This window comes from Charadrius vociferus, unplaced genomic scaffold (genome assembly GCF_000708025.1).
Source record: "Charadrius vociferus isolate BGI_N301 unplaced genomic scaffold, ASM70802v2 scaffold16, whole genome shotgun sequence".
In the NCBI taxonomy this organism is placed as follows: Eukaryota; Metazoa; Chordata; class Aves; order Charadriiformes; family Charadriidae; genus Charadrius; species Charadrius vociferus.
Window position 1 is genome coordinate 1,645,303 of NW_009649167.1, and position 19,665 is coordinate 1,664,967.

General features: G+C 36.4%; 1 protein-coding gene across 1 annotated transcript in view; it reads left to right on the plus strand.

Moving 5' to 3' along the window:
• The window catches only part of NBEA (neurobeachin), a 515,614-nt gene that overhangs the window by 258,198 nt on the left and 237,751 nt on the right, over positions 1-19,665 (plus strand). Inside the window, exons 37-38 of the mRNA XM_009888422.1 lie at positions 6,367-6,475; positions 10,114-10,280. Coding sequence (XP_009886724.1) covers positions 6,367-6,475; positions 10,114-10,280 — 276 coding nt within the window. The remainder of the gene's footprint in view (positions 1-6,366; positions 6,476-10,113; positions 10,281-19,665) is intronic.

Genomic DNA, 19,665 nt, shown 5'->3' on the forward strand with positions numbered 1-19,665 from the left:
CCACAACCTATCCCAATCCACATCTAAATGTGCTGCAAACATCTTATGTTTTTTACATGTTTGCAAGGCAGTTTGGGTGTAGTCTTATCAGTGTCTCTATTTCCAAAACTCTAAAAAAAAATATTCTCCCAGGCTCTAGCTCTTTACCTGAACAACTTCTTGGAATGTGGAACTCCACAATCCAGCCTTTTTAAACCTCAGTGTCTGAAAAACAGGAGCTTCGGATTGATTACATGTACTTTTTCACAACTTCCTTTAACCTATAAGCACTGGACTTCTAAAGTAACCTTACTGAGGACAGAATTCAGCAAACCACGCCACATAGATTTAAAAGAACTTCTTACCTACTCCTAAACAACATTTGTAAGTAACTCATATTTATGAATCGGCATGTCCTGTGACATACTCTCACCCAGTCTGCTCTCACTTGTAAGTCTGAGACTCTTGGATTTTTAGGTAAAGGAAAGCCTGCCATTCACTTTTGTTCCTACAGATACTTAAGCCCTGTCATGCTTATTTTAAAGTACCAGCATATCTTAATTCTAGTTTTTACTTCCATTTTCCATATGTTCAGCTGGAAACTTCACAGCTATCTCTACAGAAAGCTCATTTCCCCATAGAAGTGTACCAGGAATTGAGTCACGAGTGACTTCAGACTGCTTTGTTGGTGGATTCCTTACTGAAAGTCCTTTGATTCTGTCTAAAAACAAATCAAACCCATTTCCTAGTAAGGGAGCTTTAAATTTGTGGGCATTAATAGAAATCAAGCTTTTCTTGGTAAAGAGAAACCATAAGTTACCAAGTCAGTGTTTAATCTCTACCTTATGCGGTAAGAATTGAGGCTCAAAGAGGATAAGGTTTTTGCTGGTCATCAGTTCCTCGTTGAGATCAGCTCAGCTGGGGAAGGACACAGCAGCACATTTGGCTTCAATTCTGGTAGGAGTTTCAGTGGTGCAACTGAAGAAATGGTCACACAGGATAAAGCCAAACATTATTCTAGGTCAACGTCTTTTTTTCTTTTGGTAAATCACGAATTACTGGAAAACAGTATAAAAAGTAGAGCAAGCCTTGGGTGACACTTTTCAGACAACTCCTTTGCCCTCCTTAGTAGTGGGATGACTACTTCTGCAGAAATTAATAAATATGACCAGATGGCCTGATTCATCATTGTCTTAACATCAGTCTATCTACTAGGTCTTTTGAGGGTGGTGCTTGCTAAGGCAAGATGAGGTTTTACAAGGGTGAATGAGAACAGTGGGCATAATTTAGTCACAACAAGTGTTCAGTTGTCAGTGATAAGGAGATCTCACTAAAGAACATATCTTATTTCCAAAGTAGAGTGAAAATGGTGCTGCTCTCCAATTTCAGATCTTCCCTCTGTTAGGCAAGTGTTCTAGGCTTGAGGAATTTTTTGCCTCAAGTTCCTTCTTACTTGGATTGGTCACTCCAATACATGACAGTTTGGGAAAGACGCAGAAAATAGATTTTTCCCCAAAAGGGAATGCTCTGTAGAAATGCGTGGATGAGAAGCATAGTTGGGCAGATGACTGAAATATCAACCAGGATATATTGGGTGGGTTTCAAACCTGCGTTAATATAAATATTATACAAGGTAATATGTTACGTAAATATTTTATAACGTAACAGTACATGGAGATCACATTCTTGAGAATACATGCTAGAGACTGTTGGTTTGTCGTTTGGAAATATCTGAGGAGGCAAAAGACAAATCTATCACTGAAATTTTCTTGTGCAAAGTTATAGAATATAGAGCTAAGAAAAAGGAAAACAATTCTAGAATTGCATCAGAAAAGGTATTTCCATTGAAATAAGGCAACACTAATATTACTATGTAAATAGTGACTAGAACTTGTCAGATACTGCTGACAGTTTTGGCTATGCACTTGCAGAAAAAGTAAAATCAGTGTTTGAAATTATTAAAAGCCCAAAAGGCAACCTCTTCTACTAACTGTTTTGCCATACAAGAAAAGTCAGAGAGCTGATTTACTTAGCCTAGTAACATAGGGATAGATGGAATATCAGAAGGTCAACAGAAGGAAGAAGAATTGTGTAAACCTGAGGGCAATATTTGCAGAAAATGAAACAGTAAAAACTGCTGAAAAATACATTTGGATTGGAAAGTAAAAGGGTTTTAACCTTCAGAGAACCTTCCAAAGCTATGCTGGAGGCAAGCAACTCGATCACATTTCATAAACTGAAGACTCATTTCATGAGCTGGATTTCATAAAAATGCATTTCATAAACTAAAGATAGTTTATGAAAGAATTTGTATGACGTAGCTGTGTGTTGCAGTGAAGGAGTGAATTTGCTGACCTAGAGGTCCTTGTTCCTTTCTCTTACTTGCAATGCATGAAGGGAGATTTTTTTGATGTATTGGCATCCTTTGATACTACTGAGTGTGAGATTTTACTGGTTTGGGATCCTTTCTGCCATTTTTTTTTTTTTTTCTGTAAGAATTCAAAAGATAGTTGCAAGCACTTTTTCTCATGCCAGAGAAGGATGAGGTTTCTTTTTTTTTCTTTTTTCTTTTAGTCCTATGCCATGCATGTGATTGAGTTTGTAAGGACTTAGATAATTTGGAAAGTATTTGGAAAGAATTACGGCGTTACCATGCATGTTCATCAGGTGTAACCCAGTTAGGATAGTATTTCGAGTTGTGCTGTGTCTCTATGAATCTGAGATTCAATCAGAGTTAGCGGGCCATGATATAATCCGAATATAACAGTAATAATACTTTTGCCATCTTTTGCTTAGTAGAAATATAGTTTGAGAATACTGGATAACTTCCCATTAGAAGTAAAAAGCAGTACCAAAAAAAATAATTTTAAGTCGTGTTTTTAAATTTCAAAAAGTAACAAGTTTCCTTGAACAAGAACAGCAAGCACATAAACAAGTTCCTTTGCAAAAACCTCTGTAAGGCATTGCTTCCCTGACCTTGTAGTAGCTGCCTTTCCTTTCAAAGCTAAGATGGCACATTTAACTGCTTTAACTTATTATGCTTCTATTTTCTGCCCTACATTCTTGCATTTACCAATCAAAACATCCAGACCAAGGCTTCTTTTGGAGGCATGCAAGATTTCTAAATGATGGCCTAGATTTTAACCCTTCTCTTCTTCAAATGTCTGTCTTTCTGGCAAGGGATTTTAAGAGCACTGTAATTCTTAATGATCTTCTAGATGCAAAAGCATAGTTTAGTCTTTGAAGTTCTATTTTAGGTGCATAGAAGCACCTAAGGTAAGTGAATCACAGTATGTCCCTTATTAGCACACATTGATATGATATTATTTAATGATTGTATAGTGTTGATAGGTTGTGGCCTCATTTTTGTCATAATCCCAATGTGCTCAGCACCATACGAACAATTTTTCGTCTTTTTCTTGAAGAAACCATAATCAGTGATAGAGATATGAGAATGCATGAAACAGCTGGCTAGACACAGTTCAAATAATATTGGGATATTCCATAGATAAGATATTTTACAACAAACAAAAAGGAAGAGAGCAGATATGTCTGCAGTTTTAAATAAAACCAAATAGCCTGGACTGGCCTATGTTCATACTGCTTAAGATTAGCACCTGCTAGAGCAGATAGTCTTAATTCGTCCTACATAGCACTTAGTCCAGCTCCTCCCTGAAGCCCGTACAGTTCCTGTTTCACCTTAAGATGCCATTACTGTTTTTTCTGTTTACTTCAAATTGTTTGGAACAACAGGAGGGCTACCCACTAGAATGATTTGTTCTGCGTGCTGGGGTATGGTGTGAAAAACACCTGCCGAACTTTCTTGGGTAGCATCCAGGAGATTTTAGGTTGATTCAGTCTCATCAATGGGTCTTCACTGAACTGTCCCTTGGACTATGCCTATATATTTTCTGGATGGAAATTGGAGTGAGCCAAAAAAACGAGTGGAGGCCAAGCTAATGATTTGAGTGCTGTAGGTAGTCAGGACCCAGGGCTCAGGTGTGTCCCCTGGTCCCCTCTTGTTTGTCATCTCCTTGACTTTGGAACCTGAAGACCTGTGGCATTTCGAGGTTACCTGAAATCTGGCTTAGTTTGCCTGATAGACTATCCAAAAGCTGCAGCAACTCCAAAGTTGTTCCCAAGTGCATCAGGTCTCAGTCTCTGGAGCAGAAAGGTCCATTAGAGGGGTGGGAGATACAGCTGAGGTCACCAGCAGTTTCAGCCAGCTGATTTGAATAATCTGTTGCATGTCTATAAAAGTTTTCATTTTCTGCAAAGCAGCCAGAGACTAGCGTCGACAGATACTGTTTTTTCTTTCTTTTTTTTTTTTTTAATATCTTTTCTCTGAGTATTGGCAAGAGATTTATTTATAACTTGTGGAAATTAGCATTCTCTGGGAATCCATTTGAAGTCCCTTGTAGGTGCTTTAGAGTATAAATGGCCACAGAGAATGCAAACACTTCGTAATACAGATAAATACAACTAAGATGAAAATGGTATGTATTTATCATTGCTCACGAACAGAGGCAGCTTAGATTTTTTTATACCTCGTAGTTTTATGAGGTATAAAAACTATGCCCAGATGTCCCAAATAATAAACCCAGTGGATTTAAGTTAGTCTCAGTCTTTTCTCACCAAATTCTTGGTGGCATGGAGTGTCTAAGAAACCTATTTATTTCACCAAAAGCCATTTGGAACTAGAAATCCTGCCTGGACCACAGCTGACTCAAAGATACTGAATTTGTGCTGTGCTCCATTTAGTCAGTAGTTTATTCATTCAGGAAGGGATGTACAGCTAGTAGACACTTGAAATCTGTGTGTTCAGCTTTGAAATCCTAGCTAGTTGGTTCCAGGTCATTAATGTCATATGGAAAAATTCAGGAAGACCTGTGATGCAAAATTTGATCGGAGATGTTAAACACTAACTTCTAGTATTTTATCATTTTAGAGAAGCTTGTTAAAGTCATGAATGCTCACTCCTAATCCATACCTGAGGGCTGTTCTACACTTACCTCTTAACAATAAAGATCTGAACACATAACTAATAAAATACTAAAGCTTATCTTCCAGCAGGGTAGATTAAAGAATAAATCTAAATTTTGAATGCTACAATGGAGGCAATAATAAAAAGGCTTATTGAAAGCATGAATATCCACTGAAACCTTGATCCAAGCTTGTTTGTCTGTATCTCTAAACAGAGTCCCCAACTGTTATGTCTTCCCATGCCACACACCCATATTAAAAATGAGCTGAGGATAAATTATTTCCTTCCTTCACAGATGGTAGAACACACCAAAGGAGGCAAGAATAGAGTACAGGTCTTTCCATCTTATAGATGCAAGGTCTAGTACTCATGACTTTCATGTCTAATAATCGTGGCTTTCGTTTGTGGTGCTTCTAAGCACCAGACACCAACCTTACAGTGGAATTTGCTAGAAATTTCACATTCTTAATATAAGAATCTCTGAAATGAAGTGTGTTTCCCTGATGCTGCAAGAAGGAAAATCCCAGACCGTGTGCCAGTTTGACACAAAGAGAAACAGTTCTTCCTGATCCTAAACAGACCTGTCAGATCTTTGCATCCTGAAAGATATTTCCTCCTCGCTGACAAGAAGAGCAAAGCAATTTTAAATAGAATGGGTAAGCTTAGATATGGACTGTGGGGATGAGAAAGTAGTTGCTTCCATTCTTCCTGCCCAATGGGATATGAGCATTATTAACAACACAGTGTTGTTCATGCTGCAATTTTATTATGCATCTCATGGTCTTTAGTGGTCTTCACAAGAATCTTAATTTAAGGTGTCTGATTGACATCTTCAGTCTCAATCCAATCTTAAACCTATTTCTTCCTTCTTTTTAAGTAAGGTTTGTCTAGTTCTGATACAATGAAAACTTGGAAACACAATGCACTTTTCACTCCAGTGTTTGAAAAACATATAAGAGATGTTTATATTACTTTGCCATTTTAATAGAATTTTGAATCTTCAGTAATCTCATGATTTTTTAAGACTTTGAAATTGGAATATTTATATTTAATAATATAATGGTATCAATAAGAGTTTAAGCAGTTGCCCAGATTTTTTTAAATGATAGGATCATATTAATATTCATATTGAGACTGCTGTTAAAAACATACTAGAAATATAATACTTCCATAAAGAACTTTTCCCTTCAATAATAAATAGCAAGCTATTTCCATATAACATGATTTGTTTGTGCTTTCACAAATGCAGAAAATTTTGGATAAAATTAATCATGTCAGCTAATTTGACAATTGCATTACAGTAGTTTCATTAATTTCAATTTTTTCCATTTTAAGTAAATCTGCTGAGAGCGTATTTGAAGTACATCGAATACAAAGGTTGATTTTGATTTTTCTTATTTTAGATTATTATGTCATGCAATGAAAGACCATATAGTGCGTGTTGCAAATGAAGCAGAATTTATTTTGAACCGACAAAGAGCTGAAGATGTCCACAAGCATGCTGAGTTTGAGGTAAGCCTGAGAGTTGGTGCATTTCTGCTTCTCTGTTTTCACTCAGTTATCACCTAGACTGTAACCCCATACAATAAAGATATTTTTTTTCTTCCAAGAAAGAAATTTACATTGAAGGCATTTCAAAACTAGTTTTTAAAAGCTTTGGTAAATGTCAAACACAAGGAACAGGTTTAATTTCTCATCTCCTCACTGAAATTCATGAAAACATTTACAGCTTGAAGAAATCCCTTAATCAGAACGTCTAAACTGATATGGCAGACCCTTTAGCTTCACAACGAACATTTCTGATTTATTGTAAATCATAATACAAATCACATTAGTAATTTTTTTGTTGGGTTTTATCAACAGTATATGTGAGTTCAGTAAGAAAGAAAAGCAATCAATACACTTAAGGCATTTCATGAAAAATAAGAAATAGAAATGTTTTATTAAACAGAATTAGTATTTTAAGGTAATCTTGTTAGAACATTTTGTATTTTGGAGCACTTTAGAACATTTACTTGCTATAATTAATATAATGAAATATGATATTACATCTTTCCTGCTAGTTAGGAATCGCTAACTATTAAGTTTGTTTAAAATGCCTATTCTTTTTACATATTGGAAGAAGTAACACGGCAGCTGGATCTGAGAACTCTTTAATGCCTATAATGCTTACTCCTAAAAGGAGTCAACATTCAATTGCTTTTTTCATCAGTGTTGCAGTATACAATTTAAATTGCATTGCTTGAAAATGATCCAAGTAAACAAAAAAGCTATTTTTAAAAACCTGTTTAGTTTAACAGAGTTTTGATTATTTCTTCAGGATTAATTTTGTTCCTATTCTAAAATGTTTGGTTCAAAAATGGAGTAAAGTTAAAAATTAATTTTTGACATGATTTTATCAAATAGTTTTGCATTTTTGTGGTGTTTTATACATTTCAGCACCATTGTTTTTTATCATTTCCAAACCTGTCTGTGCTTGCATACATTCGTGTATGTGCAAGTATATATACACAAACATACATTTCCACATGTTTTGATGCTTAAGTGATCTAACATTAGGATTAAGATAGACTGACTTAGTACTGATGATAATAAATAGCTATATCAATTTATTCATCTGTCAGAAAATGTCAACAAGCACCTGGAGGCTAGAAATAGGATCCAGTAATCTTAGTTTTGATGAGGTTTTTATCTCCTTGAAACAGCTCTCTCAAATCTGCACTTTGATGTACTAGTTCTTGTGCTCCTTGACCTAGCTGAAAAGTGTGAGACACAGAGATATCTGTTGTCATTTCGAATACACATAACCTTTACTTCATTTTGTCAGAGCAGACAGCAGACACTTGTCATGTGGGATTGCAACAACTTTATTACCAAGCATCTACTGGATATTTTGAACTTAGATAAAATCACATTTACAATTAAGTGTGTGTCAGAGTGAAGTTTCATATTGCCTCAACAATAAATAACATTTGATATTTATCAGAGCATCATGCAGTAACCTAAGATGACAATGGAAGATTGAGTTATCTGCTCTTTGAAGAATACATTGAGGTATAAGATCTGTCAGAACTCTAGACAAAATGAGAATATTCAATTAACTTCCAGCTTCTGTTAGCAAATAGGATTTAGAATATTAACTAAAGTCCCTAAAGGAATACCCTTAAGTCAGTCTTATTGTCTGGTAAAGAAACCAACACGTTTTTCATATATGAAAATTTTCATTATATTTGTCACATGAAAAACTCAGCTACATGTTTCAGATGAGTAAGATAAAATCTGCAAGTCATAAAAGAAAATTATGAAATGTAGCCTGTGTTAAATATGAAACTCAGATGTACTTAAATAAGGTGATGGTTAAAGTCTGAAAGAATGCTTTATATATTGTCTTTAATAATGGTAGGTATATAACTGAACGTTTTATTATTCATCCTACTTGAAAGTAGTAGGGACAAAGAGATTTCTGGTAGTTTTCTCTTGCATAATTGTAAATCTGTCATTTTGTTTTAATAAGCTGTATAGGTATATGTTCTGGGTTTTAGTACATGTTAATCATTGCTCTCAGCCAGACAAGTGAGTGGCTATTTTATTTTTACCTTTTAAACTTTAATTGAATCATTATGGGTGAAATGATTTGGGCCAAGCTGCACCAAGTTACAGTGTCGCCTGCTTAGTGGGGAGGCCATGGACCAGCATCTAAATTTTATCCTGTGAGTCCAGTTGCAGTCAGGGCCAGGGGGATTCCTCCCAGAATGGGTGCTTCACAGTTAACTCTCGTTTTGTTAACCTTTGTAATTCTTCAGGAAGAAAAATGAAAATTTAATTTTACTGTCCAATGAGCTGGTGAAATATTAACCTCATTACTAAGGCAGATCATTGTACTAATTGGTGCTTCCCTGTACAAGAAGATAAATTGAAAAATGAATTAACCCTTTATGAATTAGTGTAATGATTGTTCTTTTCCAGATAGATTACTTAAAATAATGGCTGTAACACAGTGGAAAGGCCTTTGTGAAAATCTTACTGAATGCTAATGTGATCTGTAGTAAAAAGGTAGTGTGCAGAAATATGAAGAATAAACTACAATTTAGCATGAGGTTAACTTAATTTTAATTGCTCTTTTGAATATTAGAAAATAGGATTCTGTTCAGCATTGTGTTACAGCACTGAGCGTTGGTTAAATGTTCTAAAATGGTGCACAATAACTGTGTGTGCAAAAATGCCTCTTAAAAAGTGATTTTAAAACTAGCTGATTTAAAAATAATCTAGTCTTTTTGATTTATACCTAGAAAATGATACTTACAATGGCTTTATTTTAATTAGCATGGCTACATTTGCTTTGTTTAGACATTTTGAAAGGATATTTACTGGGAGGAGGAATTGAATTTGAACTTAACATGATTTTGAGAACAGAAATGGAAAAATTATATTGTGTTTATTATATGTAAATAAAGGATTTATCAAAATGAAAATACACTATAGAGTTTTGACAGTTTTAGAAACAAATTTGCATGATCAATAACCACAGCATTTATTTTAAAGGTAGTTATCTCTTAAAGGAAACATGATGAAGATAATAGATCTTTTTCAGGTTAAAAGATGAGCGATTTTTTTAACCATTAGGGTTTTTTAGACTTGGTAGTATGTTATGAAAATTTTTCATGTTGTGATATGAGATAGAAAATATACTCCTTGATTTTGTAGTTTAAGGAGTTTCTCTTTACCATCCATTAAAAAAAAAATCAAATAGCTTTTTAATTGTAGGTTTTATTGCAATTTAAAAATCAAAACCAGGGTACATAATTTTTTCCTGCATATTATATTATGTATGTTATACCTTAGAACACAAGAAACTTTTACAAATTGAGACCAACTTCTAGGGAATATCCATGGTCATACATATACACACAGAGCTGTATAGCTGTTTCTAACTGCAATTCTGTTGTCTTTGCCCTTGATATTTCAATTTTACATGTTCTAACGGAGTGCTTTTTCATGGATAATATATAGCAGTAGAACCATTTCAATTGGATGTTGTGTCCTTTTCCTCTTAAAAGTATTTTAAAGAGTTCTTGTCGTATTTAAAGAGTTTTAGTAAATAATCATTTTAAGGCCTATCTTTTATGAAGTAGATGTACTTTCATTCGTAGTCGCAGTGTGCTCAGTATGCTGCTGACAGAAGAGAGGAGGAGAAGATGTGTGATCATCTTATCAGTGCTGCTAAGCATCGAGATCACGTTACAGCCAATCAGCTGAAACAGAAGATACTCAACATACTAACAAACAAGCATGGTGCCTGGGGAGCTGTTTCTCACAGGTAAGCTGCAAATATGAAACGTGCAGGTCTTAAATGTTACTTTCAAGGTTTAAGAAAAGCAGTCATTGTATAACTGAAATATGAATGCATTAGGTAAAATGTATTTTCTGTTAGTCTTTTCTTCAGCTGGCTCTTCAGAAGACTTCTTTGCTAAAGAGTCACAGGTCAAACTCCTTTATAGAAGGCAAACATAGTATTTTACCATATTTTAAATAAATTATAATGGGTATTTGTTGATTATAATGCAGTTTTACTGTTAGTAATCAGTAGGTTTTGAGGCTTCTACCATTATTAGAATGTGTGCGAAGTGTTCTGAATGAGATATGGAGAGATGTAGAGATTTCCATATAGACTTCAACAGAGGAAATAAAGAAGAGAGAGTCAAAAAGGCTTGTCTAGCATTATAAAGTCAGTATTAGGGTAAACAGCAGAACCAGATCACTTGAGTAGCTGTCTAATGCTTTCTTCTGCTTATAGATTTTTCTGTGCGAGTAATGAACTGGTAAGATCTACTGGTAAATCTTAACTCTCCTACAACAAAACAGTAGTCAGCGCCAACCATGAACAGTCCAACTCAGTATGCTTAAAGCAAAAATTACATTGTACTTAAATGTAGCATGTGCAAAGCTGAACATAACCAAAGTGCAGCTCTATTCTACAGGTAGCCCTGTTAAAAAAATACGAAAGAAAAAAGCATGACACAAAATACATAATTCTTACTGTATGCAAGTGATAATATAGTGTTTGACATTTTAATCAGAGCTCTGTTGAATACTGTTTTTTAAAGTTCATTCTATTCAGCGTAGGAGTGAGATTAAACGTTTTCATGTATCATGTAAAAAAACAGAGCCTTGCTCTTCTGAATCACAAAAATAGCCACTGGCTAAGGTGCTGACCCTCATGTGGAAGACTTGAGCTCAAATTGCTCCTTTCCTTCATTCAGAGCAAGGTCTTGAACCCGGGTCTGCTATGTGAGTGCCCTGTCTGCAAAACTGGAGACTGCCAAGTCTCACTCTTGTTTGTGCATCCTAGCCATAAATATTTGATTAGTTATTCAAAGTGGAACAGCTCAAACAAGAGAAATCAAGGCAGTTCTGTTTCCAAGTATGCAAATTTTTATAGTTTAGTTTTCTACTTAAATCCTGTTTAAGTCTGCTCTGAGTCAGGCAGAGCAGATCAAAAAGTTCCATTTCCGCTCCGAAAAACCTTCTCAGTGAAAATCTGATTGAGACCGATAGACTAATACAAATACTTGTATATATCTCTGGATAAATATTTTCTTTCAAAAAATCTATTTTAATGTAGCTTGAATACATATCTAGGGCTTAAGCTTATTAGCAAAGTTGTGAAGTAATAAATTTGACACATCAGTAATAATGTTTAATAAATACCACATATACTGTTTATTCTTTTTGTCATTCTGTCTAGTTTGTTCTTGCAGTTATACAGTGTTTAAAAAAATGTAATTTTTCATGTTCATCATCCTTCTATCCTTATATCTTTCAAAGGAATCACTATTTCCTGGATGATGATGGAGATGTATTTATTTTTTAAGGTGGTAGAAAGTGTAGAAATTCAGTCTTATGGAAACTCTAGTCTAACGCCAGAAACGCTCTGGTGGACATTACAAAAATGGCACATATAAGACTGTGATATGGTTAATTCAAAACAGCCTTAGACCTTAATGGACGCCCCTGTTATCTCTAGTTGAGGCTTAAAGCTGTGTATCTGAAGACTTGAGCCTGATGAAAATAAGTGCAATTTTCAGTCCTTTTAATGTCTTTGAATTTTTGAATAATGTTGTTGCTCAAGTTCGTGAGTGGCTGCAGACACTCGACAGGCTTAAGTCAGTTCCTGGTCAGTAACCTTTTCAGGAGACCATCTCTTCTTTGGGCCGGATAACTTTCCTCCCCTGGATGGCATCCTGTATGGCAACCAACCACTGCTGCAGCTTTTTTTTTGCTCTTCAGTCCATGATAGTTTTTGATGGCCCATGAAGCAGCTTGACACCTGTGACAAACCTATCAAATTTCTTACGTCAAGCAAAAGAAGCTGCACTATTATTCCTGTCATGCCACTTCCCCAGTGTGCCTGCTCCTCAATTACTTGCAGTGCTGCTTTCCCATTTCGGCGCTTGCCGTGTTGGGTGCAGCTGTTGGCCTGGCTGTGTTTTAGCTGCAGGCAGCTGCTTAACCTGGAGAAGGGGGATGTGGCAACAGCACGAGGTCTCCAAGTGGGGTCCCCCATTTGCAGGAGCCGATCAGGAAGCAAATGGCCTCTCACTGCAGGTCTCACCACGTGTGCGGTGGCAGCTGTGTGATCTACCACATAAGGGCACCTTCTGTCATGAGACCTAGTGGAGTGTGAATGGAAAGGCCAGGGATGGCAGCAGGTAGGGGGAGATGCCCAGTGGGAGACCTTCTGAGCCTTGTGAAGAGCCATGGTCACTGGTTCTCAGTGGGTAGATTTAAAAGGCTTCAAGTGCAGAAAGTAGAGAGGGGTCTCATTAAACTGCTCAGGCACAGAAGGCAAAACCTGTAGTTAGTTAGGTAGTTCCTCCAATACTCTCCCTATGATAGAAATTGAAATGGATTCTAGAATTGTACATAGTTCTGGTCTTGGCCGGCGGGAGACACAACAGGCCTCAAGTCTCCTTTTTTAATTCTTGACTAACAGTTACAGCGTTAGCGGTCGCTTTATAAACTGTTGCTTCTGTGTGCCCCAGAAGATACAGCCTGACTGGAATACAGAGTTACTTTAAAAAAAAAAAAAAAAATTGGTTGGCACTCCAGACCTCTAGACCTCTGTAGTGACTCCATCACTTCTGTTGGGGAGAGCGCTCCTGGCTCTGAAAGCACACCGCTGGTCTCCTGTCCATCTCTCGCGCTGGAGACAGTTCGTTGAAACGGTGAATTAGGGAGACCGTTCTCAGGCCCAGGAGGTCAAGGGAAGAAACAGGCAACCTCCTCTGCATGGTAAATACTTGGGAAATAGCAATGCCTTTTGTCATCCAAAATAGATAAGATAGATAAGAAACTATCTGGGGGAGGGCATGAGTGTGAAAAGCTTCAATTCTCTTACACGCACACAATCTGCAGCTACTGATTTACTGATAATTGTAGCATATAGTACATATATATGTGGTTTTGTTTGTCTCTCTTCAAGGTAAAGAGCAATTCTAAGTTCTTTAATATAGATGCTTGTGTTATAAAATATTAAGGTCTTATTTTGTGCAATATGACCCAGCTGTAGAGAATTTATTTCCTTGTGTTTGCGGTTCAACACAATGAGCTTGTAAGCCTCCCCAGCTTTTGTGTCCATGTGTACTGTTTTTGCAGAAAGCAGCAACAGCATTTACTGTATTTAATCTGTATGTGCCCAAAAGTTTACTCTTTGTTCATTAAGAAGCAGAGTCTATTAAGAAACATAGAAACCTAGTGCTGGGAGGAAAAACGAGAAGTCTGATGAGTGAAATTCTATACTGTTTGTAAATTATGAATTTTAAATGTATTATCATAAACTCTTTTCAAAATGTCTGAAGAAGCAAGAATGAAGTTGAATGGTGTAAATCAAGAAAATACCATATGAAATTTTCAGTTCTAAGTTAGGTTATAGTTACATAAAGATAGTTGAATTAAAACTAACATAAAATTGTCGGTGACTTGCATTTCAATTACCTTCTTAATTAGTTATTAATTTATGAAGGAGACATTAATTCTGTGCAAGCGCCCTACCACTTGAATAAATGCTTACAAACACAGTAACATTGTATAACCTATCCCTGTCTATACATTAATCAATCAGTATGGTTTGAGTTGGTCTGACATGTTTACTCTTTCATCTCTTTCTGTCTAAAAATGGTAAATAACAATTTTGAAAAAAAAAAAATATTGCTTATCAGTGTTATCTTCTTTCCCTCTTCACAAATATTTTCCCTTCACCTCTTAAAGTGAAAACCAAAGTTCTTTTGCTCGATTTCTTGCAGGTGTGAGCATCAACTCCTCTACAACAACAAAAGGAAATTATGGATCATCTTGTTTTCTCATACGTATCTCAGACAAAGAATAATAGATTTCAAAATAAATCTTGTTAGTTTGTTAAAAATCCTGTTTGTGCCCTCAAACCAAATTAATTCTGTTTTCCTCATTTTGGCAATTTCACACTTCTTAGTGTCATAGCTTACCCTAAACATGCTGGTTTTCCCTTTTTTAATTTCAGCATTATACCAAAATTAGAATTTTGCAGGCTTTTCCCATTCAGATGAGAAATTGATGAGTTGGTTATTTCTTTGATGCATTGCCACTTATTCAGAGTGAATATGCAACATCCTATTTCCTTGAACTCAGGAAGAATCAAACAGGGTGTTTCATAGTTTAGCGTTCAAAGCTTCTTTAAGCCAGCACTTACCCTTAGCTTTTTTCAGGGTTATAGTCTTCATGTCACAACATATGCTTCCTTCTGTCTTCTCTGTCAGCTTCATATGGTGCTTCTCTTCCTCCCCATCTGCTTCTCTCCCCGTACACATCTTCCTTAAAAAAAAAAAAAAAAAAAAATTAGTGAAACCTGTCTGTACACACAGTTCAAATTCCTTATCAGTCATATGCATGCCTGTGTTTTGGGTCATAATCTGTTACCGTGTTTGTTTGGAGCATTCTCTTATTTCAGCTTCTTGGTTTAATCAGATATCTCAACTTTTCAACAACTTCTATTCAAGAATACTGTATATATAGCTCTACCTTACAATTTCTATAGGTTTAAGGCAATCTAGGGCAATACAAAGAGCTCTGAGTTCCAGTTTGTGTTCTAAATCTAAATATGAAATACTTGTCATAGGTATATTCATACGATCAGTTTTGATATACACAGGAGGATTATTATAATGAGAAAAATGACATTTAAAAATGAGACTTGGTTCTCTTGCTTTCCGTGATTTGATGAAGGAGGTTCCACCTACATTAAAGCAGCTTTACCAAATAGTGAGTATACAAGGGCTTTTTCTGTTCAAATCCATCTTTGGTTAAACTAGACACCCATAGCAAATTAATCATTCATGGTGGAGGGCAGAGCTGTCAAACTCATTCTGTGGTAAAGACCAAATTCGTCTGGAGAGACAGGCTGGAAATAAAAAGTTTCTTGCCAGACAGCTAGATCTGCCTCTCACTACAGCATGTGCTTCTGCAGAGACTGGGTTCTGCTGGGGGCCGGGGGGGGAGAGCGGAAAGAGAACTCCCCTTTTCTGAGCCTATGGGACTTGGTGGTTAAATAAGTTGATTCTGGGATGACAATGCTTCAAAACCAAGTGTTTCCAGTTTGCAGTAAGGGAGACCAGAATGCAGGAATTTAGTAAGAAAGAGTTTCCCTTACAGCCAGCCTTTGGCATGCTCTGACTCCGTGGCTATACTAGCTGCTGTCTTAGGAAGTTCAGAGAGACACAGAACCTATCCTGTCCCCCACTGCAAATCAGCTTCATCTGGTTTAGCTATTCATTCGTTTCTGGCTCATTTTAACTGCTAGACATAAATTACAAAGGGAGCTTTAGAACAGTGGAAAAGATGTAGGACCAGATCCTGTCTACTGGATCCAGCAGTGTGTTTGACATGCCTGTTGTTAGAGGGCCTGTGTTAACAGAGTGTGTAGAAGAACGCAGCATTCTGTAAGAGCTATGAACGTGTCAGGAATTGGTGGAATCTATTTGTCTGTGCAGAATAGATCCTTCCAGGTGGATCTCATGGAACCTGCACGCTTTTCAGCTTATTCGTTAGCTATGCTGATTACAAGTTCCAAATATTAGGTCTGAGACGATTTCATTACAACAAAGCATTAAGAGAATGCTTTCCTGCCTTCTGTTGTTTGTACTTAACTGCGCTACTTGAGATACCTTGAGATCAGCAAATGTGTCAGCATTATTCGCATTTTAGGTCCAGTATTAGTCATCCTTCTATAGCAGGTTTTAAACATAAATGTGAGGGAGACAATGTTTCTAATCTGATTACTCTTTTGTAGTATTTTATTATTTCAATCCCCTTCTTACCTTTCTTCTTATGCTTTCAACTTTGTGCTGCTCCTGTGGCTCTGCACCCATTATATTACATCCCCTACTCATTGCATACCCTCTTCCTTTCCTCCCCCCTGATTGCTTACCACTCTGGTGGAAGGCAGAGGCTATTTGAAGGTGCTCTTGCTAACACTGCTGTGGCTATGATGAGCATGATGGAAAAAGGGGGACAGAAGAATTCTGTATCATTTTCTGATGATATGAAGTTGGTTGTAGGATGCTATTTGCAGCGTAGAGATACCTGCCAAGGAAGGGATGTTGTATAGTTGGAGATGGGCTGTATGAGTGGATGCATGGTTTGCTTATGCGACATTTATTTGGTTCTGTGTTTGTACAAGGTTACTTAGTTGTTTTGAACTGTAGTGCTGTTCACTATGGCTTTTTTTCCCACAGCTGGAAGAAAACTCTGAAGAAAATAGTTTCTTTGGAATGAGGTAGTATTTTCCAATGTTGGAAAATGCATGGTACTTAGGTAAGACTTGTTCAACTCTACAGGAAGACTTGTTTATCTCTAGGAAGTAGAATACATTGTATTTCATATTAAAGAATGAAGGCTTCTGCATTTTCTTTCACATTATTACTTCTGCTGTAAGAGAATTCTTTTTTCTTCTTCACTCTGTTTTTTTTCACTTCTCTTCAATATGTTCTGTTTCTGCCCAAAATTTGGTTTTCTCCTTTTGCTTCGAGGCAAACACAAAGAGGAAAGCGTGGCAATGTTGTTTTGCTTTAAACATTAGAAACAACAGCTCTTTAGATGTCAGTAGAGTCTTTAACTGGAACAGCAAGCAGAATATATGTCCAAATTGCATATAGTCAACCTACTACATGTATTTTTGTTGTAGCAGTAACAAGGGAATTTTAAAGTATACACATATTAAGAGGAAGGCCAACCTTAACAAACCAAGAGGGACTTCCACTCTTTCTTCAGTCTGGCTGTAGAGCTACCACATGCTCATGCAGCCGTTCAGCTTCCAGGACACCAGTCACAAGAACAGCCGTAATGGTTCAGACCAGCGGTCCATCTAGCCCTGCAACCTACCTTCAACTGTAAATGGATGCTTAAGAGAGAGGAAGGGAGGACAAGTAGACATGATAGGTCCACCTAATTCTTAGACTCCTTGAATTTTCAACCCAGGATTTCCTGAGGAATCTCAATTTCAGTCAGTCTTGATTTTGAAGTTTCCTCATCTCAGTAGGGCTTCTAAGTCCAGCTGCCTTTCTTCATGTTTTCCTCCTAGTTCCTGCAGTGGAAACAGCCTCTGCAGCGGCTATCAACAGACTGGACTAAAAGTTGCTGGTATTGGACAACATTTCTAGCATCTGTGCTCCTTCTATCCCTGCCTCCAATTTAGACAGAGGTAGAAACCACGAGGGAAGAATTTCTCATTAGGCAGATAACCCTTCCCTCACATGATTCTCACTTTTTCTCCCATGCCTATCTAGTAATACCTGCACAATATAGCAGTGGATTTCCCATCTTCTCCATATATAAGGATAGAAAACAAAGAAAAAGAAAGGAACAAAAGCCATAGATTAGAGGATTCTGAAAAAGTAAGTTTTATGTTTCTGAGAAGGTGTCTTTTTTCTCAGAAATTAAAATTCTTTGATTTATTATTTATTTTGTGACATAAAATGGGTGAGAAACTTCATATTTTTAAGTCTCAGTAGGCTGTTGTAGTACCGTTACACTCCAGGATTCATTCCCATGTGATGCTTCAAGTAGATTACAGAAGATGAATGCAAAGCTGTAGAAAATGTTGGGTTTTTTCTAAGAGAAACTGTTTTGACAGACTTCTCAGACATTTTGTTGGAAACATCAGAAAGACAAAGTTTAACCAGAATTGAAAACCCAGTGGAGACATTTTGATTCCCTTCTTCTCAAAAGGTCTTGTACTTTTTTATTTGAAATATATTTATGGCCAACCATATGCTTGTAAAATAATTTGAGGCATTCAGAGTTGGGTCTGGAAAGGAACTGAAGATTATATCATCCTCAGGCGCTGAGGCAGGCATAGTCTGGTACATCCCTATCACATGCTTTGCAGCCCCCTTTCTTTGATGGGGGGAGAGTGGAATTCTACTAACACCTTAGAAGATCTGTTCTATGCCTTTGATAGCTTTATAGTTGAATTTGCATGCGCGTTATAGGATCGTTTTCTTTGCTACAAATTAGATTAATTATACCTGGTTTTAAACCTAGCCCTTCTCAAAGTCTTTGGAAGCTGATACTCTGTTGACTTCCAGACTAGACAAACACAATTTTTTCAGTCTTTCTTTACTGATTAGATTATCTACATCTCGTATAATGTTGGTGTCTTGCTTTAGATTTCTTGCAGTTTGCTTACATCTTCCTTAGAAAGAGGTACTGCAATCTGGGAATTTGATTGTAGGTGAGCCCTCAACAATGCACTACTCTACTTAAGTTTGTTTCACACTATAGCTTTACTGATGCATCCTAAAATGAGATTGTAGGCTCAGTCAGTACTTCCCAGAACCACTCCGCAGGCTCTTACTCCCTTCTACTAATTGACAATCACTTGCTACTTTGTATCTGTGCTTGTAATTGTTTTTAAGACTGTTGTCTCTCTCTTTCATCTTACGGATTTTAGACTTTTTAAAGTAATTTTTGAATTATTATTCTCCTGTGCTATTCTTATAATTCTCACAGCTTGTTGTCATCTCAAGTTTTATTGTGGATTTTCTCTGGTTCTTCATCAAAGTTGGTAACGAAATGTTTAACACAGCAGAATTCAGGAAACAACCCATACAGTCTCCCACTTGAAAATATTCCAGATCTGGTCATGAAACTTTGCTACTCACTATAAAAAAATCCAGGTTTTAACCATTCATGTATTCCTCTATTGTATTGTTACATATTTCTTAGTCTATGCAAACAGTAAGTACTCTTGTGTCAAAAGCTCACTATTCTGATTATGCTGTAGATGAATAAACAAATAAATCAAATGGCAAAGGTGTAAAGGAAATTACTTGTTTGTAATAAATCCACATTATATTGTTTCATATTAATTAGCTGATTGATAAATTGTTCTAGTATCTTTGCATGTATCAAAGGTAAGCATTAGTTTATAATGCATTTAATGTAGTTTTCCCCTTTTAAGATCGCATAGCATCCTTTTCCAGTCATCTGGAATCACACTTATCCTCCGCACATTTTCAAAAAACTGCTAAGTGATAGCCCTCTCCTCCTCCTTTTTTTTTTTTTTTTTTCTTGCTACATTTCCTTTAGGATTATGTGAGTTTATTAAGAAGCTCTTGACTACAACCACATTGCTGTTTTAGTATATTTTATCTCCCTTCCACAACAGAATT